This window comes from Macrobrachium nipponense, chromosome 14, assembly GCF_015104395.2.
Source record: "Macrobrachium nipponense isolate FS-2020 chromosome 14, ASM1510439v2, whole genome shotgun sequence".
NCBI lineage: Eukaryota > Metazoa > Arthropoda > Malacostraca > Decapoda > Palaemonidae > Macrobrachium > Macrobrachium nipponense.
Genome location: NC_087207.1, coordinates 68,321,389 through 68,345,388, shown reverse-complemented (window position 1 = coordinate 68,345,388; position 24,000 = coordinate 68,321,389). Strand labels below are relative to the sequence as shown.

The 24,000-nt window shown below is 37.2% G+C and overlaps 1 protein-coding gene across 1 annotated transcript in view; it reads right to left on the bottom strand.

The window, feature by feature from the left end:
• Positions 1 to 24,000, bottom strand: part of LOC135226581 (tetratricopeptide repeat protein 28-like) — a 371,921-nt gene that overhangs the window by 112,103 nt on the left and 235,818 nt on the right. Inside the window, 1 exon segment of the mRNA XM_064266268.1 lies at positions 13,340 to 13,487. Within this exon segment, the coding sequence (XP_064122338.1) occupies positions 13,340 to 13,487 (148 nt within the window).

Genomic DNA, 24,000 nt, shown 5'->3' with positions numbered 1-24,000 from the left:
GTCCACCCAAAGCCACAAATGTAACAAATGTCAATTTATTCCAGAAAGCTTCAAAAGTGCCCACGATATCCAGCTTATTATGTTAAGGACAATGATATAAATTTTGATGTAGTAATTTCATGTTTTTATAAGATGAAAAAGCACTGCATTTCAAATAGAATCTAAGCTATGCGTCCATAAGAGCCAAAATGGCTTAAAAATAAAACTGACAAATTATTATTATTATTACTGCTAAACAAATAACTGCTGAATAAAGCACCCTCGTATGTACTTGCTTTTATTTACTCCATAATTATGATTTAGAGCTTCATTATGAACTGAACCCGCTTGCATCAGTCAGGATTGTTTGTAGGACGTGTCTCAACCCATAACTGGATAAGAAGTGTCACGCAAATTAAGAAAAATGTGCCTAGTAGGGTATAATAAACACTGAGCCATTCTATTTCTATAGTATATCTATCATTAGCTATTAATCAAAAACCCTTATTCAAACAAAATATATGAATTGGCCCAGTTATAGAGAAAAGTCTTTCAGGTAATTTTTTCCTCGATTTATTTCCATTCCTACCAATTGTTCATAATTAAGAAGAGTGATAATTGCTGTGAACCACATATTGTGTACTAAACGTTTATTTAAGTTAACAATAAAATAAAATAAAATAAAATAAAAGATTTTAAAAAGCCATTTTCGCCATCAACTGTCCCTCCTTCACTTTCATATTTAGCTTATTCTATAATTTCTCTTAGACATTTTATAGTCTTTGAAAGCCAAGTGTACATTCAAAACTACTTTTGTATCAAAATTACTCATTTGCGTATCAGCACGCATAAACGCCTACGTATTTGCCTAACAGACAAATGACTCCCAAATTCATACGAAAACTATCTAAAGTGTATTCACATTTCTTCACAAAAATGCGCGGGTGAGACCAACAGTTAGAAAAGAACCGTTTTCATTCCCCAGAGACGATGCACTCACCAATATAATAATAATAAAATAATAATAATAATAATAATAATAATAATAATAATAATAATAAATAACTAATAATAATAATAAACTGACAACATCATGATTAAATTCTTTATATACAAACCCACGCGTATCTTTTATACATAACAATTTACTCAGATATTTGTGGAATCTTAATAATAATAATAATAATAATAATAATAATAATAATAATAATAATAATAATAATAATAATAAAATAAACTGGTCCTGCTCAACTATGAACTACAGGAACCGTATAAAGCGTTTACGTACAACCTCTGCCCCATCGCCTCTACATAAGTGAATGTGCTACTTTATATGAGTAAAGTAACAGTTAAGCATCTATGGCGGGCCAAAAAGTAACCACCACCGCCATCACACACACCACACACACACACAAAAAGGCTACTTTCACTACCAAAAACACATAAAAAATATTGATGAAAATGGAAATGGACAAGAGAACAAGGATGCCTAATCACCTAGAGAGAGAGAGAGAGAGAGAGAGAGAGAGAGAGATTAACCGTAAAACAAAACATTAACCAAAGCTTACTGTCCTTCTTCCCCCTACGCTGCGAGTAACTCGGCCCCGCGACTTCTTTTATCTGGTCAGCACGATCAATCCTCATGTGTCTTTGTCACCTGTAACTAACCTCATCTCTCTCTCTCTCTCTCTCTCTCTCTCTCTCTCTCTCTCTCTCTCTCTCTCACTTATCAATATCTCAACACTTACACCATTCATAGTTTCGGTGGCTCCGACAAGAAGTGTCATATTATATTATTATTATTATTATTATTATTATTATTATTATTCTTATTATTATTATTAATATGTAACCGTCCATGTAGTATAAACCTGAAACGGCATTATTACTTACAAAGAAAAGAAAAAACCAATATGTTCACAAGTAAGGAAAGCATCGAAAACAACATGAACCGTACACGACACAGACAACACCCAACAATATTTGTGTGTGTGTGTGTGTTTTTGTTTTGTTTACCACTCCTATTCACCAGCTGAGGACAAGTGTCATTCACCCCTTGACAGAAGGTTTCCCGAACCGATTCCCATAAAGCAAACGCCTCATCTAACTCGGTCACCCTTCGCTGTGCGCCCCGAATGGTAAACAGCTCGGAAGGGGATCCAGGATGTCAAAGCCAGGGCGCTATAAACTGCCCTGGTTTAGGTCATTCGTAAACTCACGCGCGCACACACAGACACACAGACACACACACACACACACACACACACGAACGTTGTCGCAATGGACTTACTTTTCATATAACGAGCGACACCACAAAGGACCGTTCTCTCTCTCTCTCTCTCTCTCTCTCTCTTTCTCTCTCTCTCTCTCTCGAACATGTCATGCCCCCAGAGGTCGAAGGACGCACACTATCTCTCGAATCCTTCTGGCTCCTTTTCTTACTTCATTCCTCATTAGGGCCCGTTAACCACCAGATACAGGAGCAGATAACAGACAGAGGCATTTATATCATTTAACTATTTCAGGCCAGCCTCTTCCCCTATACCAGGACCCTTCGGAGGGTCCCATATACACAACATTCCACATCGAAGGGGGAGGGAAGGCCGTCATACATGGCAATGGGTAGGGAATGTTTAACATGGAAATGGGAGGGAATGGGTTTGCTACATGACAAGGGTAGGTAAGCCCTTCAATATGAAAAGGAGAGGAAAGCCCCTCTACATGACAAAGGAAGAAAAGCCCATCTACATGAAAAAGGGAAAAAATCCCTTCTAGTACTACATGCCAAAGGGTAAAAAGCCCTTCAACGTGACAAGGGGAGGAAAGCCCCTCTACATGACGAGGGGAAAAAAGCCCTTCTACATGACAAAGGGAGGAAAGCCTTTCTACATGACAAGGGGGGATGAAACCCTTCTACAAGAAATGGGGAGAAAGGGGAGAAAGCCCTTCTTCATGATAAAGGAGGAACGCTCTTCTACATGACAAGGGGAAAAAAGCCCTTCTACATGACAGGGGGAAGAAAACCCTTCTACATAAGAAGGGAGGAAAGCCCTTTTACATGACAAGGGGAAAAAAAAAGTCCTGCATGAAAAGGGGAGGAAAGGTACTTCTAAATACCTGGAAGTAGAATGGGAAAGACCTTCTATATGGCAAGGATGGGGCGGATCTTTCTACATGGGAGGGGGAAGGGAAGGCCCTTCTAGGTGGCAGGGTGGAGGGAAGGTTAATATGCAGGGTTATCTCGAAGGTCACGACGATGTCAATCGCTTATATTCGGAGCAATAGATACGATTTAAAACCCGGTGTTTAAATAATGGGCAAAAGTCGTGCTACGCATGCCCAGAATGATTTAATCGTATAAGGGGAAAGGGAAATAATGAATGGTGTCATTAAATTCCTTTGATAATAAACAATGCTCTTGCTCTGCACGAAACCAATAAAATCTGACAATACTGCCGGAGCAGCCTTGTGTTTACACGTAGATAAAAAAGATCATTTCTTAACCATAATAAAATTTCAAGAAACATAAGTAAATAAATTAAATTAATTTATGTTGCTTATCACAAAACTGAAAAAAAAAAAATAATATGACAGTACACTCACTGAGCGACCAAGAACAATCTTACACACAAATGTTTAGCTAGCATAACCATAAGGAAAATTTAAGAATACTTACGTGATTATAGCAACATATATATATATATATATGTATATATATAGATATATATATAATATATATATATATATTTTTATATAGTATATATATATATATATATATATATATATATAAAACAACTTAAAGAGATATCATGCATTTTGGTTCAAACAATTTGTTTTGAACAAAACCATCCAAGTTTAATCTCTCTCTCTCTCTCTCTCTCTCTCTCTCTCTCTCTCTCTCTCTCTCTCTCACTTATATATCTCCGTTTCATCGGCATCCTTCCATGGAGTCCCGTATCTCGGATATGCGTGAGCTACTTCGGCCGCCTGATGGAAGTTTATTGTCGTTTTGCAATCCTTGGATTGATCAGCCTCTAAGTTTAGCACATTTACGATTCCGAGGCATTTTGGGACACTGAATGAATAGGCTCTGGACATTTATGAATGCAAACTCACTCTTAAACGTGAAGTTTCTTTTGTAATTAAAAGGTCACACTTCTTATTCCAATGCCATTATGTATAAATACGTGATTAAGTTACCTGTCAAGCACATTTTACGTCAGTTTCCTTTTTTTTTTTAACTAAAAATTAATAATCTTGTTATTGCATGCAAATCTACATCATAATTTTCGCGTTGGACTACGATGCCTCGGGGTAGATATTCCAGGATATTCCCATTCCTGTTCCTCATGAATTATAGGATAGGTTTTCCAGAACGCAAAATTAGTTGCTGTTGTTGTTGTATAATTGTTGTTGAAATAATCATTAACTTGAGCAAATTTTTGCTACGAATAATGATTTATTGAAAGAAAACAATGTTCTTATTATTTATATCTATGGGGGGTCCCGTGACCAGGTGACCAACCCCACCCCCCCTTTAAATCCGCCACTGATTCATCCTCCAGAATAATGCAGTTTCATTGATGGTGAATACCCTTCTGTAATTTCCAAAACACTCATATTTTCTTTGAATTTTTCAGAATACTGTAATTACCTTTATCATGAATAAGTTGGTTTATACATTTCTCGTGAATAAAAAAAAATGGATTCTTCACAACACTTGTATATCCTTCAACTTAAATTACAGAGTTGGATTTTCCAGAATACTAGTTTCCAAAATAACCGATCTAGATTCTCAAGAATAAAATCCCATTCTCCTGACGGAATTTTACGGAATGATGACGCCGTAATATTTAAAAGCTAGGAAATGCTTCATCTCGCATAATGTCGAGAACTTCGTGCCTCACAATTAAATAAACGTTCACGGTTCTGTTCTTTCCAAGAGCCCTGAGAAATCCTTAATTCCGTGTTCCACCATCAGCGAAAATTTCCTGAGCTTTGTGTTTCGCTGTTCCATTTAAGTAAATTATCAACGAAAATTTCCAGAGCTTTGTGTTTCACTGTTCCATTTAAGTAAACTATCAATGAAACCCTCCAGTGTTTTGTGTTTCACTGTTCCATTTAAGTAAACTATTAAGGAAACCTTCCAGCGCTTTGTGTTTCACTGTTCCATTTAAGTAACAGAACGTCACATTTTGTGCTTCGCAAAGTTTTCACAAATCCGTTTCTACGGTCCACATGAGATCCGTAATTCCGTGTATCGCTTTAAGTTTCATAATTCCGTATTTCACTTTCATGTAAACGTTTCTTCACTCCAGGTTTCATTAACCTCTAAACTTCTACGGTAAAGTGTCAATGTAACGAGTAAGTTCCATACCTAGTATCTGTGTCATTATCCAAGAAAGTGTCATAATTACGCTCGTTAAAGTTTCATAATTCTGGGCTTAATTATTATGTAGAACTTCTTTATTACGCGTTTCTTTCTCCAAAATAGAAAGCCTAAATTATTCTATCACCACAGTAGTTCCGTAATGTCGTATAGAAGTTCCATAAATCCGTGTTATGATATTTATCTACCAAAAGTTCCTTATTCCGTGCTTTACTACCATGTAAAACTTTCACACTCTAGTGTTTCAATTTCATGTACAAAAATTTTAACAGAGTGTTCTATTCACAAATAAAAAAACCCCAAAAAAATAAATCCACAAATTGTCGTTTATACTTCGCAAAATTCCACGACCTATGGAACGTCGACTCTATAGAAGCCTCCACTTATATTCGCCACACGTTCCCGGTCATCGCCAGGACAGATAAACTCTCCGATCTGCATTTCAGTCCCATAAAAAAGTGATTATTCAGATACCAGAAGTCTTATTCCGGTCTGACAGAACGTTACTCTTCAGAGCGTGACGAAAGAGGGCAGTAGGAAACATTTTATACTAAATGCTATACAGATAAACCCATACGTGTGAGGATTGAATAAAAAAAAAACGAGAGTACTTGGATTAGACTTGGCTAATGGTTTACGTTGGACTTGCGTGTCAAAGAGAAAAGGAGAAACTCCTATAGAATTTTAATCTGCGACAAATGCCAATAATTAAGGCTAGCATTTTCACAACTTGTTTTAGACGTGGCTAAACCACTGGTCATAATTGTGTGGGAACTTTATTCTGCACAACTATAGATACATTAGACAAGACTGAAATAATAAAAACACAAGTATAGAGACATTAGGGAAGATGAAATAATAAAAAACACAATGAAATAATAAAAAACACAAGTATAGATACCTTTGGGAAGATGAAATAATAAAAAACACAATGAAATAATAAAAACACAAGTATAGAGACGTTAGGGAAGATAAAATAATAAAAACATAAGTATAGATACATTAGGGAGAATGAAATAATAAAAACACAAGTATAGATACATTAGACAAGACTGAAATAACAGACACATCTTAAGGAAAAGGAAACAAATGTAACGACTAAAAACAACTACTTTTCTCCCATTGAGAATCACAGTCATACTTCTATGCCGCCTCATATACAGAATAGTCAAGTCACAGGCCACACCACAGAAACTACAGTTACATTACAAAAACTAAAGCAAACTTAAGGAATTAATTAAACACAGTAGTTCATAAGCTTTCTGCACAAACTGCAATCAACTCGCAAGCTCGTCATGTAACAGGCACCATTACACCCTACAATCACCTCACATACTCTCATGCACAAATGACAATCAACACAGGTTCCATTATATAGACTTAGACTTACAGGGTCTACTACTTAGACTGCAATCAACCAATCTACAGGGGCCCATTTCATGCAATGAAGTCAGCTTACAAGCACCAAGACAAAGACTGCAATCAACTAATCTATTTACAGGGCCCATTTCATGCGATGCAATCAACTTACAAGCACCAGGACAAAGGGCCGTATTTTTAAACTGACAGCTTCGACAAAGAAGCTCTTCGCGGCTAAAATGGTATTATTGTGCCGCGAAGCTGCTATTCCTGGCGAAGACGAAGGTGATCGGACGATGAAAATTATTGGAAACGAAGAGGAGGTCTTGACCACCTCCTCGCTAACCTCTTCGTGTATTTTGTGTAAAATTAAAAGAGAACCGCATAACTAATGTAAGTATTGGAACGTATAACACATGCCAAATATTTTAGTAGCCTACTTTTTTCAGTACTTCAGTGCAAATGGTCTTATTTGCATTCTTGTAAAAGACTGTCTTTGTACTTAGAAGACCTCACGTTCCCAAGTTCCTGACTGTCGGGTGTTTATGAACTTCACAGCGGTAACAGAATCGTCCTTCACCTCCTCTTGGATTATATTATAATCAGCACAACGTATTTCAGTTCGGCAAAACAACCATTGCAAAATAAACAAGGATGAAAGGAACCACAGATTAACGAACTTTTCGAAACTATTTCCAACCAATCAGCTTCATGGAATAGTCGTGACGTAATCAGTTGTCAGGCTTAGCTGCAAAGGCAGCTGGATTCTACTGTAGTAATTGAATGCACAAAACAATTTAAGTGTTAAAGTGTGTGTGTGTGTGTGTGTGTGTATATATATATATATATATATATATATATATATATATATATATATATATATAATATATATATATGATATATAATATATATATATATATATATATATATACACTATACATATATATACATATATATATATATATATATATATATACACACACACATATATATAGTATATATATATGTATCTAGTATATATATATATATATATATATATATATATATATATATATAGGCACAAAGGGTATAGAAGTATAACACCCATCTTCCAATCGGAATGAAGCGCCTCAGTAGCGTGAACGGTATGGTCTTGACCTGCCGCCCCGGTGGCCGCGAGTTCGATACTCGGGCATTCCACTGAGGGGTTAGAGATGCGTATTTCTGGTGATAGAAGTTCACTCTCGACGTGGTTCGGAAGTCACGTAAAGCAGTTGGCCCCGTTGCTGAAGAACCACTGGTTCCATGCAACGTAAAAAAACAATACAAACAAACAATCCGAATGAAATGTTTTTTACCACCTCCGGCGTACCAACCGTCCCGTACATTTCCTCTTCACCAAAGCACTTCTCATATGTTTTTATAATACCGCTCCATGAAGGGATTTCACGAGCAGGCTCTTCATCGAACAGGAAAGGAGGTAGTTTAAAAATACGGCCCAAAGACTGCAATCAACTAATCAATTTATAAGGCTCATTACATGCAATGCAGGTAACTTAAAACCAACAAGACAAGCACCAAAGACTGCAGTCAACTGATTGACCGTAATTCAACCAATGCCCTCCGCTTTAATACATACTCTGAAATATACACAAACGCCACCTAACAACTTCATGAAACTGGCGACAAATGCTTGCATAAAATACATAAGATTTAATCAAATATATGTATATCACCAGGAGAGAGAGAGAGAGAGAGAGAGAGAGAGAGAGAGAGAGAGAGAGAGAGAGAGAGAGACTTCAATGCCATACAATCGGTTCTTATGATATGCTTCATTGCATTACTACTAACATGCATTTTGCAGAAGAAAACACTTTCACGTAAGACTTCCCTCAATAAGAAGTTACGCAGGGTCAACTTATCTAGTTTTGGCAGGGTAACATGCTCTTTCAATAAGTGCAGTCATTCCTAAAAATCAATAAATAACAAAAATAGATTAATGAATGCGGTACCATTTCTCCAATGAACGCCAAATTATTGGAAAGAAATATATTTGCAATTAAATAAATAAGTATATACTTTAATAAATAAAAGAAAATACGTACATAATTGACAACATAACTGCCTTTCTCCAGAAATAATTATTTTTAACCAATCAAAGTCAATTAGTAATCTGCATGAAAAAAAAACATGGCGACAAGACATTCACGTCAACGTAGATCGAAATGGAAATTAGAAAACTTAATCTCCTATAAAACTCATATATTTCGTCTTTCTCACTGAACCCTGACAAATCCCCTGCAACGGAAGATTACCTAATGGAGGACATTTACAGTCTAAGAGACATGTTAACAGTAACGCTCTTGTAAATCCTAACAGTTACTCAAGGGTAAAGGATTTTCCCAGTGACTGTCTGCGGGAGCGTGGCAAGGGACCAGCAATCTCTCCGTTGAAATCAGTGCTTCAAACAGAAATGTTACAGCTCTCTCCACCTTCTTATAAGAGCGGTAAGGGGTAGGATTCATGTGCTTGTATAATATATATATATATATATATATATATATATATATATATATATATATATATATATATGTATCGTATACATATATGTGTGTGTGTGTGTGTGAAATTGTAATAGCCCCAATGCCCTCCTAACTTCTCAGATTCTTTTCGCCCTTTTTTGGATAACGCTTTAAGTTATTATATATTAATATATAATAATATATAGATATAATATAATACACACACAATATATATATATACTTGTATATATGTGAATGAATATATACATACCTACATGTTCCTTACTTGTCAACAGAAAAATTCCTGACTTATGGTTCACACGTTACACCATACAATAACAACAATATTTGGAAAGTGCTTGCACTACATGGCGCGCGTACACACACACTCGCAAAGAATTTAAACCCCCCCCCCCCCCCCCCCCCCCCCCCCAACAAACAAAATCCTTCGAAATCCTAAAAGAAACTCATACCCTAATGAAAAAATATAAAAATTGCTACCGGAGAATGAGTTAATTTCCTTAAGGAATATATTACTGTTTTGTGGTTCTGGGGATAGGGAGTGAGGTGAAGGGGTGGGTAGGAGGTTTAGAAGGAGTGTGGGGGGGGGGGCGGGAGAGAGAGATGAGGTTAGTGTGTGTATATAAGCACTTGGCTAGAGATTTATGCCAGGGACTGTCTAATACGACAGCATACTCTCTTTGAGGGTACAGTTAGATGCCCGAGATACGATCTCCACTCCGCCGGCACTTCGAATCCAAACACAGCCACTATGCCACGCCATAAAGAAAAACGCTATACACACAGAAAAGCATCCAGAAAGATTAAGTCTACTGTTCTGGCCCGCTAGAGGGTAGCTGGGAGAGTTGGGGTGGAGGATACAAGGTATCCGAGATAGGGAGGGGAGGTGGAAAGAGGGTAGGGGGGGAACAGAGAGAGCTACGATATAAAATGAAGGTTTAGAGACAAAACATTTTAGGCAAGAAGTTAAAAGGGAATGAAAGATACAAGAAGGAGGAGTAGGTCAGTGAACAGGAGGAATACAGAAGAAGACCTCAAGACAGGCTGAATTAAATGTGGCTAAATTCAAGTGGTAAATTGATTAAGTTTTAGGAGAGAGAGAGAGAGAGAGAGAGAGAGAGAGAGAGAGAGAGAGAGAGAGAGAGAGAGAGAGCTTATTTAAGTATTCCAAGGTGACTCTATCAATTGAGGCATGTTTTATCTGTTTACAGTTTATGCAAGCAACAACAATACAAGCGTTAGATCAAAAAGTAAAACAAAACCAAAAACCCCTCTGGTAAAGTTGATGAACAGTAACAAAAATGATAAGAAATGTGCAGGTAAATCCAGATAATCTGTAAAGTCCATTTAATAAACGACTAAATATCGAGGCTTGCCTCCCGCTGCTAGCATTATTATTATTATTATTATTATTATTATTATTATTATTATCATTATTATTATTATTATTATTATTATTATTACAGACCGCTCCACGGACTCCAAATTCTCAACCAGAGCTTGCAATAGATTTCGAGTAAATTACTATTTAATCCTTTTACTTTTTTTAAACCGAAAGCATTTTGTGTCAATTTCTAAAATATACTACCATGCAACGTACGTCTTTCCTATCTACAGTTTTCTTTGTATAAAGTACTTTATTTCAATAGGTTGTTGTTGTGTTAGATTAAGTTAGCCTTGTGCCAGCATGGGTTATTGCTCCGAGGAGAACTTCGAAGTTCCATAGACTGGTCTAAATCGACTAAATCCGATGAGCCTTAGAAAGTGTCATCTTGTATCGAGCTTGAAAATCGTTCATGTTTACCGACCATTAGTACTCTCTCTCTCTCTCTCTCTCTCTCTCTCTCTCTCTCTCTCTCTCTCTCTCTTTTTTTACACACACACAAACACACAAAAAGACTACGATATGATCACAAATCTCACCGTTACACTAACTCTTGTGTTTGCACATGTAGGAAATTCCATTTAATACCATAAATTTCCCTTGGCCTTCTCTCTCTCTCTCTCTCTCTCTCTCTCTCTCTCTCTCTCTCTCTCTCTCTCTTTAAAACCTATTCTTCATCCGGAATCGCATCTCTTTATCAAGAGAATGATACATCATAATATGCTTATCCTGGTTTATACGCACATAAACCAAACTTGAATATGAAGCCTAAGAAGTAAAAGTCAAGAAGGTGGGGGTATACTAGTTGTGTGTGTGTGTGTGTGTATTTTTTGAGCGCGCATACGTGTCCGTGCATGAGCGAAAAAGTGAAGAAGATAGCTCAGTTAAAAAAAGGAAAGCAATGGGAAGGAAGGAAGGGCTCCTAAAAATAAACTGACAACGCAATTTCTAACTCACAAAACAAGATTTTTTTTTTATACTCCCGATACTAAATCTTCAGTTCCCAAGTCAACTAAATAAGATATTTTTTTCGATGTTCGTTGCCAGTTAAATGAAGGAAGTCAACCCGGAGTTTGTAATAAAGGAAAACTTCAACAAAACGCAAGTCTCCACCCTGACCACCTGCCATTAATATCTTTAGTAGGATATTCAGTTTTAACTCAAACCTGTAACAATTCCATTTACAAGTTCAGTAGATTTGGAATTTAGAGAAAGACTGAGAAAAAAATTTTTCAAACAATAGTCAGGCTCATTAAAAGCAGAAACTCAAATAGACTGACTGCAAACGATGTACCATCATACTCCTACATTAGTTACGTGAGACCTGCTTTGCTTTAGTTAAGTGAGACCTGCTTTGCTTTAGTTAAGCGAGACCTGCTTTGCTTTAGTTAAGTGAGACCTGCTTTGCTTTAGTTAAGCGAGACCTGCTTTGCTTTAGTTAAGCGAGATCTGCATTGCTTTAGTTAAGTGAGACCTGCATTGCTTTAGTTAAGCGAGATCTGCATTGCTATACGGACATGGATTTTGCTATGGAAATGAAACTATAAAAGGTTATTTTCGATGTGAGAATACTAAAGCTTGAAGATGAATTACTAATAAGAGCTAGATGACAAGACAGGGCGAGAAATGATACCATAAGTAGAGGAGGACAAAATAAGGACATAAGGAGAGACGAAGATACCCTAGGCAAGTCCTTCATCATCTATACTATAAAACAACAGCATTCTCTCTAATCGCCTGCTTTCCCAGAGCACTAAACCCCATGTTTTCCCTGTAAGCGGTTCCATCGGATTCGCACGGCCCATTTTTTATTTATCACACCCCTGGGCTAGATATGGACTCTAATTTATCAATCATGTTGGCTTTGCATTAATAATAACAAAATACTCTGAATAACGCTTATGTTTTCAGCTCACACAACCTTCTCCTTGAATATAAAATGCATTGATACTCAATCGAAACGCAACAATTTTTAGTATTATTATATAATACTCAAACACTCTTTTATAGGCGTCAATTGCGAAAGAGTCCATATAAGCGCCAATAGTACCTGACCCTTGGCTGGACGACAGGAAGCTTAAATGCACAATCCATTACCGGGCAATAATCGTATTTGCGCGAAAAATCAAAACATTATCATCGCTATTCAGAAGATGAACCCTAATCATACGGAAGAAGTCCACAGGAGGCACTGATTTGAAATTTAAGCTTCTCAAGAATATTGTGCTCATAAAAAGTAAGAGAAGGTAACCGGGAATACAGAAATAAGAGATCTCACTTATCAAAATGGATAAATTCAATTTTTAAATTAATAAATCGATAAAAATGTATCAAAATTGCGTGGACCGGAAACCTTATGCCTCTCCGCCAATGAGGGACTCTTGAGCCAACTGTTCAACCAATCATCGTCAGTGGAGTGTAGGAGTTACTTAAGGTTCTTTGTAACGTGCCTTCGGCCCCTAGATGCAACCTCTTTCGTTCCTTTTACTGTACCTCCTTTCATATTCTCATCCTTTATCATACTTTCCACCCTCTCTCAACACTTGAATCATAGCGCAACTGCTTTCAGCTTTTCCTCCTGTTACACCTTTCAAATCTTTGACTGTCAATTTCCATTTCAGCGCTGAATGACCCCACAGGTCCCAGTGCTTGGCCTTTTGGCCTGAATTCTATAGTCAACTCTACATATTCAACTCATCGACATACCTCTCAGAGGACTTTTCATGGCGGCCTCGACGAGTCCGGCCAAGAGCTGCAAAGACTTCGGGTCCTGTGCCAGGCCGCTGCTGAAGGCGGCCAGGGCGTCTGCATGGCGCCCCAGGCACTGTAGCGCCACCCCTTGGCGGTAGTACGCCTGCAAATAATAATAGCGACATTAATAAACATTGTAGATTATAGTAGTAAACTGATGTATTTATTTATATAAATACTGTTAATAAATGTTGAACTGCTGACTACTATTATTCCTACCTCTATTACTACTACTACTACTACTACTGCTGCTTCTACTAATACTAATAATAATGATAATAACAATGTTAAGAAATTCATAATCTCGTGTCATAAAAATCTACAATCATATATTAGAGTATATTACTATATAAAACAAACATTAGAGTATATTACTTGGTAAAACAAACATTAGAGTATATTACTATGTAGAACAAACATTAGAGTATATTACTATGTAAAACAAACATATAATTTCGATCGAAAGTCCACGTTTGTTTTACATAATAATATACTCTAATATATGACTGGATTTTTATGATACAAGTAATAATAATAATACGGATATTCATAAAATGCGGAATTACTAATTACCAAATATCGTCTTAACTAAAAGTCTTATCATTCATAATTAGCATAATAACATTATTATAAAAGCACACTCCACAAAAAAAAAAAAACTGAAATCAAAACAAAAGTGAATTTCTAAAACCATTCCTACTGAGAGAGATAAAGAAAACGTACAAGCAGCGAGCAGTGAGGAGCCTTGCGCGCCATCTTGCGCGTGCGCCACACACTACGGAGTGTCAGCCATGTCACAAGGGGCTTCCGACGACCCCTTGTACTAGAAGCCGCAGCAGCCGTGGACACGGTCCCTCCTTTACCGGCACCGCTACTGCGCAGGAGCACCATCTTTGGCTCTCTTTTTTGGCACTCGGGTAATGACTTGGAAGTTTCGAGTCACTTCATCGTACAGACGATATTATTTCTTTCGTGTTAACTGGATTTGGGGGCTATCCATGGCCCATTTCATATCTCTTCACATCCTTAAATTTATTTTCGGGTAAATCTATTTTCAAGTCTTGCGAAAAGTAAGGTTCACTACACGCCAAAGAGCGGAAGGTATGGTTTTTCTTTTTTTCAAGTTTATCTAACCAAAGAAATTTTCAAATAGAGCCTTAAATCGAGGAAAATCGTACTGAACAAATTCAAGTAATTTCTGGATTTCGCAAAAACGGATGATCTCGAAAAGAGCATTTTTTCTCCCTGGTATTGGAAGAAGATTACTTCCTCACCAAATTAATGGTTATGACCTTCCCCGTTCACCAGAGAAGTCATTCATCCTAAAACCTAGTGATTTGTATAAGGAAAAGGGTAAACATAAAGTAATAATAATGTAAGTCGTTAAATCGATATCAATGTTATGGCAAACATATTCTATGGATTTCCTCTAGGAACTTACAGAAACACCTCTCTCTCTCTCTCTCTCTCTCTCTCTCTCTCTCTCTCTCTCTCTCTCTCGATAATATTTGACACTTTCAGCAGCCAAATAATTATCATTCTACTTATTCAACTAATGAAGTCGGAACTAAATATGATACACCATGAAAAGTGTGCATTATTTTGTAAACATATATATATATATATATATATATATATATATATATATATATGATTGTGTGTGTATGTATTTATTTATGTATTTATGTATGCATGTATATATATGTATATATTATAAGTATATATATATATGATATATATATATCATATATATATATATATAGATTAAGAAAATGAGGGCGAGAAGTCCATAACAATGAGATTCGAAGTACCGAGTAGAGAGAGAGGAGAGAGAGAGAGAGAGAGAGAGAGAGAGAGAGGAGAGCCCACGTTACCTGATTAATGAACGTGCAGATGAGTATGTCCCAATAGAACCAAACGCCAAACAGCAATATTGCTCCAACACACACACACACACACACACACACACACACACACAGCCCTTCAAGAACGAAGGAGGCAGCCAGCCAGCGTGAGGTCTGGTCTGATTAATGAGATCGAACTCCGAGGCTGACAAGAGGGGACTGTTCTCCCAGATAAGACTCTATCCAGGTCCTATCGAAGAATTATATAGAATTTGTGGGAGGCTCGGTGTGTGTGTGTGTGTGTGTGTGTGTGTGTGTGTGTGTGTGTGCTTTTGAGGACCAGACAGTGCCAGTGGCGCTCCTCGGCCATAAGACCATAAATAAACGTGAAGATAAACATGGATCCACTGATTGGCATAAAGAGATTTCTTTAAAGGGGACAGCCGGTTCGAAAACTATATATTTATATAAGAAGAATATGAAGATGATTGTCAGAATTTTAAATGAGTCATTTTTCTGTCCATTTTTTTTCTCCTGTTGCATTTTTGCATTGATACGAAACCGTTCTCACGAGAAAAATATTTATAACATTTAAATTTCATGAAGATTAATATAAATCAAACATATAAAAAGAGATTATTATTAGGTGACTAATCATACAGCAGATTTCTCAATTTCGAACTTATTTGATCTTATCTACGTAGTCCTACCATTGATCTTATCTACGTAGTCCTACCAAAGATAATATTAACCATATGCACATTGCATGATACACAAGCATGCGCAATGCAACTAATAAAAAATACTAAAATTGAACGGGTTACCAAACACCGACTCGTAAACCAAATTATTATTATTATTATTATTATTATTATTATTATTATTATTCAATAGATGAACCATATTCATATGAAAGAAGTCCACAGGGGCCACTGACTTGAAATTCAAACTTCCAAAGAATATTGTACTCATTAGGAAGAAGTAACATGAGGTAAAGGGAAATACAGAAATAAGAAGTACCAATTATTAAAAAGACAAAAAAATATTGGATAAAATTAAAAAAAAATAAAAATGTATCAATATACAAGAAGGAGAGTAATGCATTGCATTTCGGCTCAAGCTTCTGAAGTTCCAATCGCACGAATACACGAACGAGACGTGATCACTCCGGTATGGCATCGAATCCATCAAAGCTTCGTGTCTCGAACCACTGATTGCATCGCGGGTGGGAGTAAAAAGATGTTTGTGTTTTGAGTGTTTGCTTCCGTATTTTGTTTGCTCCTGTTTGTTTTGCGATACACCTGTGTGGGCAGGTGTAGCTCATTTGATCGATGGTTGTGCTGGTCAAGGAACTGATTGTTTTTTATGCTGAAAATTATCGTTTATTAAGGAGTTTTTTTTTTTTCTTGCAAAGATCAATTCGTTTTTTATTCTTTTTTTATGTAGTTACCTTTTTCATTTACAGATAAAGACCTTAGTTGATATTGGTCGTTCTATGTGTGTACCACTTTTGAACAATTTAACATTTTTTCTTACTGCGTTTATGCCAACATTTCTTATTTTAGTAATACTGTGCTTCTTATTGCATGTACTTTTATCAGCAATTCACTTTTTACTATAATAATCCATTATTTCTGAGCAATAAGAATGAAGAGGGACAGTGTCTGACGGAAAAGGGAAAAACGAAAACAAGTAGAGTATTCCCAAGTTTGGCAGCCGAGGGAAGAAACAGTTTTATCTGTCGCAACAAAATTGTTTCCTCCAATAGAAGGGTATCTTTTATGGTACAAGCATAATTCAGTACTATTGCACACTACACTACTATCTATGTATTGTAACTTTCCTTGAAGTGCTGAAGGTTCAAATTCTAATAACCTAAGTACATTATAATAGTCGGTCCAACATATACAGACATACATACATACATACGTATACATACTACATACATACATATATATATATATATATATATATATATATATATATATATATATATATATATATCTCCAGACCGCATTCAATTGTAATAACCACAATGCCCTCTTTATATATATATATATATATATATATATATATATATATATATATAATATATATATAAAATACACACACACACAACACACACACACACACACATATATATATATACTATATTATATATATATATATATATATATATATATATATATATATATATGAAATTAGTCCATCCAATTGCTATTCGCGCAAACTGCTTGGTGAGCAACCTTTTTTTTATTTTTTTGTTTTTTTTTTTTTTTTTTTTTTTTTTTTGCATATGATTGTCTGAGGAACAACCGTGGCTGGAGTCGACCTGTCACCACTCTCGGGGAGTTGATTAATACCCCATAAGTGCCCAGTTGACATATCTCCACTAGGGCTTCACACTACATTAGTAGTCCGTCGTTATATTACAAACGCGAAGGAATCTTCGACGAAGACCCGCCCATCTGGGCTGCTATGTTTTTGCAGCGCCCCTGCTCGTCAAGTTCTTCATCTCCTACTTCTTCTTCCTTTTTTTCTCTCTCTCTTTTATTGGGAGATCATAAAAGAAAACCAAGATTGCCACTGACGATGATGAGAAACTCTGGTCGTTTGGAGCTGCTGCTTCTACCGAGAGCGTTGATCAAGATGTCAACAATTCTGCTTAGTGTTCCAGCCTTGATACTTTCCAGGTGACAGTCTGGATTGCCAATTCTGTCTAAAGAAAAGCTTGCAAAATTGATGAGGTTGATAGAGTGGTATACCATCAAATGTGTCTTCGCAGGCTATTTAAAGTTGCGCGTTTGTTTTACGGCATCTCTACAACCTCAATGGAAATAGCTACTACTTGGGAACAAACAGATCTAAAGTGTGTCTACTCTATCACTGGTGCTCTTTCAGTTCCATACTGTATAATCAAGCCTCTTTAAATAACAGCTTTCCAGATCCCTGAGCTTTATCTTTTTTTATTATAAATATTCAGTGGAATAGCTTTAAAGGTCTTCAACATGTTACACTTTAAAATAAGTTAACATGGATGAATATCATGAGGGGAGGTTCAAATCATTGCCAGATAGTTCCTATACCATTTAAACATCGGCAAGCCTACTCCTAATTTGCAACTCAAGGGTATCAACGTCATGTCTTTCGTATCAGCTCTTTGCTAAAGTATCTACTAAACAAATCCAGCTTAAAAATTTTCAGCTTTTATGCCAAATTTTACCGAATGCCCCTTTTGTTGTTTTCCAAGATGTCAACCAGTTCGCCTCTTGGATATTTCGATTTATCAAAACCTTCGGATTCCTGCTCTTATTAAGACATAAATACTAAGCAACCTCTCATTACTGAGGTAAATCGCGCGATTTTTCCAAAGTCACCTAAAGCGTCTTTAAGCCCGACCACATCCGAAACTAAACAGATTCTTCAGAGTTCGACGCTAAAAGCAACTTCCGGTTCACTCTGACAAAACAATTCAGACTCTTATCTTGACCTGTCTGTAATATAGGAGAGTTTTTACATAATCGTTTGCTTTTGTCAAGTTATTGCGTGTGCCTCTACTATATCTACTGTCTAAACTTTCATACAGCCCTATATATGCTTTAATAAAAGCTATTATTACTCTCTGTATTGAGTACGTGGTTGACACCCTTCCAGAATAAAAGTACGAGAATCAGGACACACCTTGACGATCTGAAAAAAAAAAATGGCGATGCTAAATATCCACTTATGTTCGCTTTTTATAGTCCTGCCTCGTTTATCTTTTTATGCCCTTAATTTGCATAGAATGGGTTTGACGAAATGCAGGGCTTTTAAGAAGATCGGCAAAAATATGCCTGACCTTGGCAGAGAAGAATAAGAGGCAATCATTCATCACGAAGAAATATGCACCTCGCATAACACGTCTATCCCAAGTGACTCCTCTCTGTCTGACTGTCCGTCTCTGCCAACGAAAATTAAGTATGGGACCCCTTTTTGTTTTCATTTCCCCCCAAGAAGAGGACCAATCGCCGCTGCATAAATCTCGCCCTTTATCGGGACCCGTCAAGACGTAAGGGACCATTCGACCCCTACCTGTCACACCTTGATAACAGGACGAAGAAGACGCTCTGACTGACTGACATGGAACCTGGCAGCTGAGCCTTCAGCGGACAACCTGACAACTCGCCTTGAGTGAGACAACAACCATCGAGGGTCTCTCCGCCAACAAAACGCTCTGGTTTGGACCTTCACGCCCCATTAATTCCGATCCTTAATGTTCAGAGCTGCTTCAGTCGGGTTTATCCGAATAAGGCTAATATTCTGCTCGTATGCCAAGCCTCTCTCTATGCCTTGGCCTTTTAAAGCAGCCACCCCCTCCTCCCCCCCCCCCCACCTCTACTGTTATACCTCGGGGAGGGCTTCTCGCGTTCATCGACATTCCTCGTGCGAAGAAAGGGTCTTGTGTCTTTCGATAAGATTGGGTTTGCTCTTCATTAACGCGGGCCTTAACTGCCCACGTTGCCCTTTCGACATATTTCGTCTCCAAACCGCCAATATGGTTTATGCACATGGTACTCCTGTTTATTTTGTAAGGATGGGTTGGAATTACACTATATTTAGTAGTTACGTGGGGACTTATATTCTAAATGAATGTATGTATACACTCCGAGTGCGCACGCACACACACATACTATATATATATATATATATATATATATATATATATATATATATATATATATATATATATATAACGCATGCATACTCGGGAAGCATGATACAGTAAAAAACATACGTCTTTTCCAGCTGCAAATGAGTGACCGGTCCCGCGTTACCGGTATTTTCTAAGAGTAATTCTACCCACCCGTAAACTAAGATGTATTTCAAGCGAAGCAGAGAGAGAGAGAGAGAGAGAGAGAGATGCTATGAGAGAAGAGAGAGAAGACGAGTAATAATAAAAAAAAATCATTAAACATTATCTAGAGCAAGGCACCCGTGCGTAACCGTTTTGAGAAGACTAAAGAATTATAAAAGAATTATATTTTAGTTATAGTTCCGTGGCCAAGAGCGAGAAACATTAAACATTATTATTCACAATGGACCCTTCGAAAATAAAATCTAATGGTCAGGTCACGCTATGGAGAGGGGAGGGAAGTAGAGGAGAAGGAGGAGGAGAAGAAGAGGGATATACCCCTCCACCCGGGTGGGGGGGGGGGGGGGAGGGGGGGGAGAGGGCAGGGGAAGGGTGGGGACGAAGGGGGAAGGGATAGGGGTAAGGTTTGATTTAGGTGCAAGGGTAGGTAGTGATAAGGACCGGTTGTGGGATGGGAGGGGAAAAAGTGGGAGAGGGGGGGGGGAAGTGAGGGGGTGGATGGGGGGAGGCTTTAGGTGCAAGGGTGGGTGGCGATAAGAGCACCGCTGGGCGCTCATGCCACCTAAAACAACATCTATGAGTGACAAATGATTTTATTAATGACTCAACTATAGCTCTGGAAGAGCTAATTAAACCCTCGGCGATAAGATTCAGGTAAGAACTAAGTAACTGGTAACCCCGAGAAGCTGAGTTGGTCTGCAGGGGAGGGGTGCGGGGAGGGGGCGAGGTTCCCTTATGGGGGTTCGTTGGTCCGGGCCGGGGGTCAGGAAGGTGGAGGTCCTCGATTCGAATGCGCCCAAAAAGCCAACGCGTGAAACTGATATGTTAAAAGATAATAATGACAGAGGTATTTCTTTTACTTAATGCAGTCGCTCTCTCTCTCTCTCTCTCTCTCTCTCTCTCTCTCTCTCTCTCTCTCTCTCTCTCTGTACTTATATGTACCCGTATGCGGGTGGATTTATATATTAACTGGTAAATATAAAGGGAACAAAAACTTCTGTTAACGTTTCAACACTGCATTTGCTCACTATCATAACAGGTCGGACTATGACCCCCAATTATGAAAGTGAATTTAACGACAGAGAGAGAGAGGGAGAGAGAAGAGAAAGAGAGAGAGAGAGGTGAGAGAGAAGGAGAGAGAGAAGGGTTGAGAGAGAGGAAATTCGGGGACTATATCTGGCCTATATATATATATATATATATAGTATATATATATATATATATATATATATATATATATATATATATATATATATCTATATATAATATATATATATATATATAGTATATAGTAGTATGAGAGAGGAGAGCGAGAGAGAGAGAGAGAGAATTATTCGAGGATTATATCTGGCCCTATATATATATATATATATATATATATATATATATATAATATATATATATATATATATATGAAATATAAATTAAATATAAATATATATATAAATATATATATAATATATATATATAGATGAGAGAGAGAGAGAGCAGATGGGAGAGAGAGAGAGAGAGAGAGCCCACCCATGAAAAAGCAGCAAAGAAACGGGTACAAAATAAACACGAGAATGATGGAGGATGCCGCCGCCGCCGCCGCTGACGCTGACGCTGCTGCTGCTGCTATCTGCGAGGGCCCTTCGGAGGCGTTGGAGAGAGAGAGAGAGAGGAGTCGTGGCTGGCGGCGGCGTCCCACAGGGTACATATACTTTGGAAGGCGGTCGCGAGATGCTTTGCATAGATAAGGGCAACTATATCGAGGTGTCGGTGCTGGTGTTAACCGGAGCAAAGTTAGTAATGACGCCTTTATCACTTCAGCCACTCACAGGCTGACTTAATTGCCCCTGCTACAAACTGTTTTCTTTCTTTCTTCCTTTCTTTCTTTCTTCTTCTAAAGCAAACAGTCCACACGGGTGGAGTACTGTAGAACTACTTGCCCGGCTTAGAGAATTTCTATCTTCTTCTTCTTCTTCTTCTTCTAAAGTAAACAGTCCACACGGGTGGAGTACTGTAGAGCTACTTGCCTGGCTTAGTGAGAGAGTGAAATATCAATCTGGAACGAAAAGGAGAGAGAGAGAGAGAGAGAGAGAGAGAGAGAGAGAGAGAGAGGAGAGAGAGAGAGAGAGAATTATTCGCAGACCATGTTGTTCAATTTACGAAATTTGGCCGAAAAAACTTATGTATGCTTCAATCCCTTATATTTTTAACTCCAAATTTTCACATAAACTGAATCAAATTATTGAAACTGAAATACCGTGCATTAATTTAAAATTGATATCAAATAATCCCAGTAAAATTGGATCCTTGTTTGGCTTCATGGACCGTCTGCAGCCCTTCATGAGATCCAATGTGGTCTATAAGTTTACATACCCAGGATATCCTGGTACTTATATTGGATCAACGAAAAGGTTTTTGCAGATGCGTTATTGCAGTCACTTAGGGTTGAGTTTTAGAACGGGGCAAAGATTGAGCAGACCAGACCATTCAAATACAAATAAATCATGCTATCAATTGTAAAATTGAGGTCAAGAAGCAGCACTTTACCATATTAGGGTATTCTAAGGATGCAGATTATCTGACTGACTACCTTAGAGTCATTATATATTAAAAGACTCGTTCCATCGTTAAACGGTGGCTGCTCCTCTACTCAACTAGTATATCTGGCATAGTCGTCTTTGGAGGTTGGTGTTCCTTCTTTGGTCATTCTATCTTCTTCCTTTGTACCTGAAGGTTGGTGTAACAGTTGTTTTTACTTTGCTTCTTATTTTTTAGTCTTTTAATGTTATAATTTTTCAGACTGATGATGCACATAGTCATGTGCGAAACGTTTCTTAATGAATAAATCTTTTAAAACATCCATGTGTCTTCGATATTCCTGAATTGATATATATATATATATATATATATATATATATATATATATATATATATATATATATATATATATATATATATATATATATATATATATATATATGAGAGAGAGAATCACAACACAAGGCAGAACCACCTGCATCTTATCTGAAATCAAACTTAACCAGTGATATGATCGTAAGGCGTTTGCAATGCAACCCCGTTTGTTCTTGAGGATGATACATAAGCAATGAACATACAAACAAAAAAATGTCGCTTGAATATTCGCCAATACTATAAAGCGCACCTCATAACGATCGGGACGCAACTGCTAGGATACAAGGACATAGCATAAGAAAAGAGGTTAAGCTTTAAAAATAATTATATATTCTATCGTGCACATTCAAATAAATCTCTTGACATACAATACTATGGGGTGGGGGGAGGGGGGAAGGTGTAAAATCCCATGGCATACAGCAATACTATAGGGAGGAGGGTGTGAAATCCCACACAATAATTGAACTATGATAAAAGAAAGTACATCATGTCTACAAATATAAATATCTATAGTTAAGATTATCAACGTTCCTATGGCGTATGCCCTTCCCCTACCCATTTCATTGTAAAAGGATTTCTATATTATTGTTCTTCTCCTAAATATGCAGGCATTTGCATGGAGTAAGCTTGACTAACATGAGTGAATTTTGCTCAAACATTCTTGTGGCGGAATACTCATAGTTGTAAGAAAAAAAGAAAAGGATAAATGCTAAAAAATATCTATTACATAATCAATAGTTACCTAGATATAGATAACCCATACATACTAATTTATTGAGAAATAGAGATAGACCATTTTGTTAGCTAATCCATAGGCTACATACTAAGATACGGATACTCCATACATACTAAGATGCCTAGATATCCAGATAACCAATATACACTAAGATATTGCGAATATGACGAGACCATATATACCAAAATATGGAATACCCGAATAGTGATTGCACCTTGCGTGAATACGAATGTCATCTATGGGACGTTTACAAAAGAGTTGGGCAAATCAATCTGTCGAG